The 10,180-nt window shown below is 37.6% G+C and overlaps 1 protein-coding gene across 1 annotated transcript; it reads right to left on the bottom strand.

The window, feature by feature from the left end:
* Positions 1–7,640: 7,640 nt before the first annotated feature.
* Positions 7,641–9,872, bottom strand: LOC110879038 (pentatricopeptide repeat-containing protein At5g15980, mitochondrial). The gene has a single exon (XM_022127442.2). The coding sequence runs from the start codon at positions 9,798–9,800 to the stop codon at positions 7,878–7,880; it is 1,923 nt and encodes a 640-aa protein (XP_021983134.1). The 5' UTR covers positions 9,801–9,872; the 3' UTR covers positions 7,641–7,877.
* Between the last annotated feature and the right edge of the window lie 308 nt (positions 9,873–10,180).

Below are 10,180 nucleotides of genomic sequence, written 5' to 3'. Positions count from 1 at the left end.
CAGTTCACCGTCACTAACGCCATCCAGTTATTCTGTTAATTTATTTGAAATGACCATAATGCTTTTTTTATTAAAATTGAAATTAAAATAAATAAAGAGTTAGGGGCTGTTTGTTTACCTCTTAATAAGGCTCTTAATGGCTCAGATATCTTACTGGTTCAGCCCTTAATGGTTCAGACTGTTTGTTTCACGAGCAGATGTCTGAATGATTCAGACATATGCATCTGAATGGTTAAACATTATACTAAGTCTGAATGGTTAAGACCTCTAATCTGAATTGGTCAGACATTTCCTTGTGAACGGTTAAACATTATACTGGTTCTTAATGGTTCAGACCTCTTATTGGTTCAACACTTAATGGTTCAGACCACTTACTGGTTCAGCACTTGATCATTCAGAAGTTGCCAGACATCCCCTTAGTTACGTTTTTCATCCCAATGGTTTGTTAAAAATAACCATTACAGTCCATTAGTTTTAAAAATTGACAAAACTGTATCATTTTTTTCACAACTTCCACCTTCAACTCACCAACAATGGCGGTTAATAACTTCATTTATCTACTATCTTTTACTCTACTCTTCATTCTCTCTCTTTCCTCAAATCCAGCCAGAAGATCACCTGCTCCAGCTCTACACCCTCTCCGCTTCATCTATCTTCAACATCTCCCACCACACACACATATACCTAAACGATGACCACCTCCACCACCCATTATGCCCACCACCGTCATCAAACTACCACCCACCCCTACCCCACACCCACACCCCATGACCATTCTCTTCAACCAAATCATCAGCCAACTCCTTTTCTACCAATGAATTCTACCAATTCCGACCATTACACAGGGCATCGTGTAACGCTCCGCTTTTTCGTAAACTTCCTAAATTAGAAAGTCTTGTTTATATTTCTATTTTTGGAAGTCTCGTGTTCTTGTAATCGTCTTTTCGTTGTAATCGTTGTAAAATCCGAGACTTGGATCATAAATAAAATTCGTATTTCTTTAAATTCATGTTATACATACTTCATACTTGTTCGTACATTTGAATATTTCTTTAAATTCATGTTATACATACTTCATACTTGTTCGTACATTTGAATTCGTGAAACAATTTATACATTATTCGTAATTCTTGGAAACAATTCGTTATACTTGTAACTTCGTGATATACGTGAAACATACGTCTTTTGGATGCATACGATACTTGTTTACGTCATACATACGATAAATCATACTTTATCATACTTGTGTTATGTTATTTATACTTGACAAACCCTTATACTATGCTTATATGTCATGATTCACCCTTAAAACACCTTAAAACCTTCAAAAATCAACTCAAGGGACCATAAATGTCAATATTTGAAACTTAAAACCAGCCCCACCCCGGCTCGCTCCCGATGACCCGGTCACCTAAGTGGCTCGCTGCCGGTGAGAGACCCGGATCCGTAACCAGCTCAATTCATCTACGAGATTGGGCACTAGTTTGTGTTTTTTTTTTTTGTGTTTCTTACACTTATTACACCCAACCACCAACCCTAAATCATTCCCTATAAAACCCAACACCTCTCCACACATTTTCCACTTTAAAAACTCACTAAACTCACTCTCAAACACTCTCATTTCAGCTGCAAATCAGTAAGAAGTCAGATTCGTTCCAAGTTACAAAAACAAGCATAACTTCCTCATTTCTTCATCTTTTTCAATGATTCTTCTTTCTAAACACTTGGAACAACCTTAGGCATGTTTTCCACAGGGTTTCCACGGAAAACCAAGGCTGGAACATCACCATATAAGGCTCCAAAGTGCAACAAACTTTCTTATTTTGTATAAACACTTGTTTAACTCACTTTTAATTGAGATTTCTCAACACATTCCTATGTCCTTATGCTCATAATCAAGTCTATGGTTAGTTGGGCTTAAAAACAAGGTTGTGACATGTAAATCCAGAGGTATAATCCTCATAAACATTCTGTTTTGATAGGGTTTTTACCCACAAGTGATGAACAAGCTTAAAGCTTGAAAGTTGTGTGATTATTTGGATAGCTTGGGTTATCCTACTTGAAAATCCACACATCACTTGATGTTTTCTTAGTTAGCTTGTAGTTATTCATTCCTTATTGTATGTATTCATGACTATCCTTATTGTCCATGACAACTTGTGCATTGGTGAAACACAAGAGGTGCCTGAATGGAAGATTTATCTTCCTACCTCCTACATGACTTCTATGACATTCTTGTATGATAATCTTGGACTAATAACTTATAATATAAACTATATATAAGATATATAAAACATGTAAGAAACCTAATTATTTGTCAAGTTAGTAAGTTACATCACCTAAGTACTTAGTTTTCTCGTTACGATTCTAATGGGTGCTACACCCATGAAATCATTCAAACCCTATGGGTTTTCATAGTGTCAAGAACGAGTGCTAAGTCTAAGTGATTACTTTCTTGTATATTTACTTGTTATACTTTAAATTCGAATTTCTAACCTTAAGCATACCATGAACCCCAATTCGTTTACATTCGATCTCCTAATCTCATTACTCGTCAACACTTGGATAATCGGAAAGCCTATGCAATTTTGTGAGTATACTTGACCCATTTTACCGTTTTCACACTTTTGGGTGTAACATGTTTTAATATACAAAACACACTTAGTATACATATTCTTATGCAAATATACGAACAAACAATCTGATACATGCTTACTATTTGTTATGCTTGATTCGTGTTTCTGGTTGATTCTTATGTGATGAACTAGTCATTAGCTTTGTACGAGCCTCCACTTAACATGTATAGCGCTATAGGAGTAACGCACCGCCCGTATTCTTAAGGTCATGCAGGGGCGGACATACATATAGCCCAAGGTGGGCGGGCGCACCCCCGGGAAAAAAAAATTAGTGCTATTTTCCGTTGAAAATCCCGTCTGCACCCCTTGGATTTTTTTCGTCCGCACCCCTTGAATTTTTTCATCCGCACCCCTTGGAATTTTTCGTTCACACACGTTAGGTAAAAAATGTTTTCAATTTATATTTTAAATTTTTTAGTAAACTCTAATTAAAAAAACTACCAAAATTATATAAACTTATACTACCCAACTTAACCCAAATACCCAATACCTTAACCCACTATTTGATTAAACATAATCAGCCCACTAATTACTAGCCCATTAACCAAACTCAACCTAAGTTCAAACTATAATAATTAAAATAAGCCCAATAGTACCTTAGAATTCATCCCGCCCTCCCTCTCTTGGGTCGTCTCCTACCAGCGATCATGGACCACAACAGCACATCATCAGCAGCCGTGAACCACCGGCGTCCGACACCAAAGGGTAACAAAATTCTTAAATAGGTTTGAAATTTCATGTGTTTTGACGTTGTTTATGGTTGTTTAGATGATTTTTAGGGTGATTATGTTGTTTAGATGATTTTTAGGGTGATTACACACGATTTTATGGAGCGATGAACTTATGCATCAATTTGTTTGTGATAGGAACCATGAGTAGGGACGTTATGGCGCAATTTCTTTTGTTTTACATGACCCAACCCGAACCGACCCGATACGAACCGATTTTTTTACTTATATACCTAGGGGCCTAAAATTTTTAAAAATGTTTCGCACCCCCATGGAAAAATTCCTGGGTCCGCCACTGTGGTCATGTTAAGTTAATCATTCATTCATACTTGCGTAAACAAAGGGTTGACTTGTAAATCGCATGCTAGTTTATACGTTAATCTTGATAACTAGGTTTGCCATGTGGATTGTTCATATTGATTTTTATACTTATATGCTACTACACGAAAACTTGTATACTCGCCTTTGCTTTTGCATTGAACTTCATTTTTAAACATGTTACAGGTTGAGGATGACGATGCTTTGAAATTGAAGTAGTGATGATGCATAGATACACACTTAGACGTCTTAAGTTTTAACTTGTATCAATTTCGTAATTGTTGTTGTATTGTTATTCTTGTATCGAACATGTTGTATTTCCAACTTTCATGTATTGTAACACTTTGTTATGAATGAAATCAATTTATTTTTAAATCTATTGTCACAATTTAGCGTTATGTGTGACGAGCAATCTTTCTTCGCTCACTCCGATGTTTCCACTATCTGTTGGGGTGTGACACATCGCCCATACTTCATCTCCAACCCTCAAGTTTTTCAGGTAGGGCTCAGGTTTTCCTACTGACGTCGATTGTGATAGGGAAAATTAGGTGGCCGGATCTAAAGAAACGAGGAGAGTGAAAAGTAAAGTGAAGGATACAAGTATTGTTTTGGCAATTTTTAGAACTAATGGATTGTAAAGTTTATTTTTAACAAACCACAGGGACGAAAAACATAACTAACTTTTTATTTATTTTAGTTTTTATTTTAATAACAGGGGCATTATGGTCATTTCAAATAAACTAACTGAATAACTGGATGGCGTTAGTGTGGGTGGACTGTAATAATTACGAAAGTGAAACTACAGGGACTGTTTTGGCAATTTTTAAACTAATGGACTGAGATAGTGATTTTTGACAAACCATAAGGATGAAAAGCGTAATTAACTCAAAAGAGTAAATAAATACAAAACAAACATAGGGGCTCACCATCCCACCAAATGCACCATTCTTCCACAAGAACATTTTAGTCAAATGCAAACCATTTCAATGCATTCCCCCTAAAATGCTAAATCCATATAAGCAAAATTTGCATTGACCATGCTATTAGTTTGTTTCTTTCCTAAGATAATCTTTTAATTCTGTCCACCTCAAAACTCAAAAAAACTTTTCTTTTGAAAGTGAAAGAGTATTTTGGGCATTTTAGATCAGTAAAGCCTTCAAAAGATAATATGTTTTTAAATATATAAAGCTACATATAATTTGATAGAAATAAAACTAACCCTGGGTTTACATGGAAAGTTATGTTTTTTTAAACTATAATTTTGACAAATTTTGAGCTTAAATATGAAACATTTATCGTTATCATATCTAACTTTCACATTTAGACCACTAGGGTGCTGCCCCTCTCCAAGGCATAATCTCCACAGGCATCGCTACCTTCCAGTATTACAATTTTGCCTCTTGCCCTTCCACCTAAACCAGAAGCAATTATAGATGCTATAACAAAACTTCGTAGAAAATATTTCAAGAAATCTATCCAGATAAAATTATGACTCAGTGACATAATCGGTGTTTTACTACCAATAACAAGTTTCAGGTTGGGCATAGTATTCATAATGGAAATTATGATCAGGGTGGGGGGTATAATGTTCGGTGAGTTAAGCGGGGAGTGGGAGTCACCGATCGGTGACCATACCCACTTGATGACTTGATCGGTGAGTGGGTGAGAGTTTACCAAAATCGGTGTGTAATCACCGAAGTGATTGAGAGAGAGTGCTTTAATTTTTTTGACCGTTTCCCCTTTTTTTACCATTGTTTTTTATTTTTGAACATTTTTTTTACCGTTCCTCATTTTTTTATATAAAACCCATATTTTCAATCAATTTAAAACACACAACTCTTTCAAAAATCTCTCTTTCTACACCCACAAACACCATGGATAAACAAAACAAAGGTGAACCCAAGAAAAAAGGTTCCGCTAGCCAAGGATCGGATTCAAGAAAAAAGGTTTCGCAAACGAGACAAGGTGATTTTAGAGGTCCAAGTGCACCGTTCAAACCTCCTACGGATATTCACCAACCACTCAACCTCAATTTTTTTACCCCCAAACTTCACAACCAACTTTTTTTAGCACCCAACCTAATTTTCCACCACAAATATTTTCACACCCAAGCTTCACAACCGAGTTCGATCCATTTGGATTTAGGACCCCGCCAATTCAATCACCAAGAGAGAATGTCGAGCGCCCGCTTCCTATCTACGATGAACACCAAGATTTAGAGGTTGTCCCCGAAACGCAACATTTGGATGTAGATAGTGACGAGGACGAAGAAGAATATGAGGATGAAGACGATGATATTGGTGAAGCAAGTGACCTGAAACAAAAGGGAGTCAAGGCGGAGCGTCAAAGTTGAACGAAAACACATGAAGAGGCCTTAGCCAAGGTATAGGTTCATTGTTCTTTAACCAAGAAACAAGGAAATGCACAAAAAGGGGACAGTTTTTGGAAAAAAGTTCTCGCCCATTACAACGAAACGGTTGGCGGAAGTACTGGAACAGTTCATCAAGTACGTTCAAAATGGATGCCTGTGTTGACTAAGATAAACCACTTCAATGGTCTTTTGCAACAAGCGGTAATATTTTATTTGAACATTTAAAAAATATTTTCCATAACATTGTTTTATGTTTAATTTTTTTTTACTTTATATTTGTTATCTATGTAGGATCGTATTCGTGGTAGTGGGGTTAGCGACCTCGACGTCATGAATAGGGCTTTAAGTGATTTCAAACCTAAATATCCGAGTGGTTTTCAACATATTGAGGCATGGGAGGTCGTTTGTAAACATGACAAATGGGCACCGGTACCATTGTTGGGTGAAGATAGTGGAAGTTCGGGGCAAAAAAGAAAGTCGTCCGATTCGGGCAACTACAATACGGGTACACCGGGAACTGAGTCACCGATCGATATACCGGACATAAACGTAGACCCGTCACCAACAAGACAAAAAAGGAAAGAAAAGAGGCCCGCAACATCATCAAATGATAGCCAAGAGGCCCTCACCGAGATGCTCGCGCAATACACTCTTATGAAAGAAGAAAAAAAAGCATGGGCGATAGAGTTGACGAGTATACGAAAGAAACGCGAGGAAGACACCATAGCGTTAATGGCGGAACAACGCGAGGCGGTGAAACAACTTATGTATGATCGGGATTTGAAGACATTTACTGAGCCACACGACCATGCTCCACCCGAGATGTTGCTGTTTATTCTGGCGAGGAAACGAGATATCGCAAAAAAATATAATTGGCCATGCAATTTCTAAATATTAGGTTTATTTTATGGTTTAATTTTTTAGTTTTAAATGTAATGTGTTTTTTTTAATTAAAATTACTTTTATTTAGTTTAAAATATGTTTTATTTATTTATGCATAGTTTATAATTTCTAGAAAATAAAAAATATATAACTCAAACACCCTAGGGTAGGGTGATTAACCATAACCCCCTGATTGAGTGCAAAATGGGAAGTGGAATGGAGAGTTGTCAAGGCATAATAATATAATATTATTGGGTAGGATTTCACTCAATCACCCTAGAGTGATTAACCATACCCTCCACCCCTTGCATTTTTTGGTCACATAATTTACGTGGCAGCGTGGCAGCTTTGCCGTTGCCCTCATGACTCCATGTAGTCTTAGACTTATGTATCATCATCTTTTTTGTATTTATTTACTCTGTGTTGGCATGTCGCGCAATATTCTTTATCCGATCCACGATAGGTCTACATAGTTAAAGGGTAACAAATGAGTGCGCACCGTAAATAACAAGCAGGAAAGTTAAACCATCAAAGCTGCAGGAAAGTTACCATCATAGCTGCTTCTAGTTTGGTGTTACAGCTATGATCTTAGAGCTTCGATTCCTTGTTAAAACAACTAGATGCCAACATCGTTTTTCATCAATTTGATCTCCGTTATAAATATAGTAAATATAGTAAACAAATTCCCTAACATTCACAAGATCATGACATATAGCAACTCCATCCCAGATGTATAAAATCTATCAGCACCAGTAGCAATAATATAACATTGCATAGCATGGCAACAACATGCAGCGTTTGGGAACGTTACAAACTATAAACGAGTTCAAGAAAAATATTATTGAAAATATAAAAATGCTACCGACTTACCAAAAATCAAAGTGAGACACATTTGAACTTCTTCTAATTCTTTCCCTTTGAACAAAAAAGAATTCTTGATCCTTATGCAGCCACAGGGGTGGGGGCCGCTGTACCTTTAGCGAGTTTCATGGAAGAAAACAGAGTCAAAACATCTACATGGTTTCGAATATATCGTGGGCATTTTGAAAGAAAATCTTGTGCTTGGTTATGCCTTCCAGCCTTAAAATACGCTTTGAAGACCCGCAAGTAAACTGCTGTTGACGGTACTTTCTTGTAAGTCATTGCTTTTAAGAACATGACAGTTTCATCAGTGGTGCCCGTCTTTGAAACGTATTTAACAAACGGGTCCAAGTAAGGTGGGTATCCGTGAGCTTTCATTGGTGCAAAAAGGTCGGTAGCTTCTTTGAACAGCCCTTGATCCAATAGCTTACTTATTAATAACTTGTATGTAGTATGCCACGGTTTAACTTCTTTCTCAATGACCGCATTTGCGAGGAGTTTGTAAGCTTCGTTTGCTCTTTCTTTAGAGCAATACGCATTTGTCAATGTTTCCAATGCATAACCAGCATAAGAGCTCCCTCCGTTTTCAATCAGTTTTTCGAAACAATCACAAGCTTTATCCAGGTGACCGGAAAGACAGTATCCTTCAATCAACGACCCGAAAGTTTTATAACTTGGAATAGTTCTGGAACCTTCCACGAAATCAAGAAACTTACTCGCTTCCTCTGTTTCACTGTTCTTGCTGAGCTGGAATCCGATTTTACTTTGCAAATTCTCATCAGGAAAAAACCCGACTTCCTCCATCGCTCTTAATATCTTGTTACACTCGTTAAACCTACCGACACTCGTTAAAGACTTGAGAACACTATCCAACGCAGCATTCGTCAACGTATTCTCACCCTCTTTATAAACCGTTAAAACCTTCGAAAACAAATCCATGTCTAACTTCTCACCCGTCGCTATCTTTTTCAACAGAAACGGGCAATCTTGAACCGACGGCTTCACGTTTCCACCCATAGCAAACGCGTACAACTCAACCGCATCTTTCAACATTCTTTTCCTAACAAACTGATTCAAAACGCGAACGTAAGTACCTTTCTCCAAGTCAAACCCCGCAGCCCTCATCTCATCAATCAACCTCCAAAACTTATCCAAATACTCTTCTCTAGCCACCTCTCTCGCAATCGCATTATACGTCTTCTCATCATGTTTCCACAACCCACTCTCCTCAACCCACCTAAAAAAAATAACCGCTTTATTCAAATCCGTTCCAAGATTCTCCAAAACCGACTTAACCAAATCACCCGAATACACAACCCCCATCCCCTTCAACTTATTCTCAACATCTTCCCCCCACGGTACCGCCCTAACAACCTTACAAACCCGAGAACTATCTTTCTCAACTGAATCACCACCCGACCCCAACGCAAACAAATCCTTCAACCTCTGCACATCTCCCTCCAACCCATCTTTCTCAAACCGTTCCATCGCGCGAACCGACGCACCTTTCTTCACTCCATACCCTTTCTTCTTCATAACCTCAACCAAACCCCAAAACTCCTTAACCAACCCATTTGCCCCCAGTATTCCCAACAGCTGGTTACATGAGTTTGACCTCAAATCAGTGAAATCACCGCTTTCTTTACCCATAACCCACTCGTAAAACAGCCTACCAGCTTCAGGATCTGATCCTCTATTTTTAAACAACTCAATAATATTATTATCATTAGTTTTGGACTCTAATTCAAGCATAACATCTTCATTGCTTTTATATGGATCTGAATAGAGTTCAATCAATGTTGGTGTGATATTCGATTGAACAGAGGATGAAAAGAATCGCGTGAAATTGGGGTTTTGGAAATGGGTAGTGGGTGTGCGAGAGTGAGGGGTAATTTGGGAAATGATGGGAGAAAGAGGAAGAAGGGGTGATGAGTGTACCTTGTATTGAAGATCGGAAACTGGTTTGCATCGTTGGAGAAGAAGAAGACGCCATTGATTTCTCATGGTTTTGGGTTGGAGTGTGACAGAGAGAGATTTCGGCTTCTGATATGTTTTTAGGGTTTATGGATCGATCACGACCAGTTTATACCATTTTTTTTAATAAATAAATAATACTTATATTGGGTTTTACACTTTTTCTACACTTCATTTATTAAAATTCTTTTTCTTAAGTTTATTATTAAACTAGTATTAAGCCCCACCGCGTTACGGTGGGGGTGTAAAATTCTTTCAAATAGTACAAATGTCACACCACCGCAAACAACCAGCACGTATTAATGTGAACAAATTAGATCATAATGTAAAACGTAGAAAATAATAACTAAGTCGACTTAGTACCCGTTCGTTGCGACCAACCTGTTATGTTAAACGGGAAAAAACAACCT

This window comes from Helianthus annuus, chromosome 9 (assembly GCF_002127325.2).
Source record: "Helianthus annuus cultivar XRQ/B chromosome 9, HanXRQr2.0-SUNRISE, whole genome shotgun sequence".
Taxonomy (NCBI): domain Eukaryota; kingdom Viridiplantae; phylum Streptophyta; class Magnoliopsida; order Asterales; family Asteraceae; genus Helianthus; species Helianthus annuus.
The sequence above is the reverse complement of the archived record's forward strand: the minus strand, read 5'-3'. Positions and strand labels throughout refer to the sequence as shown.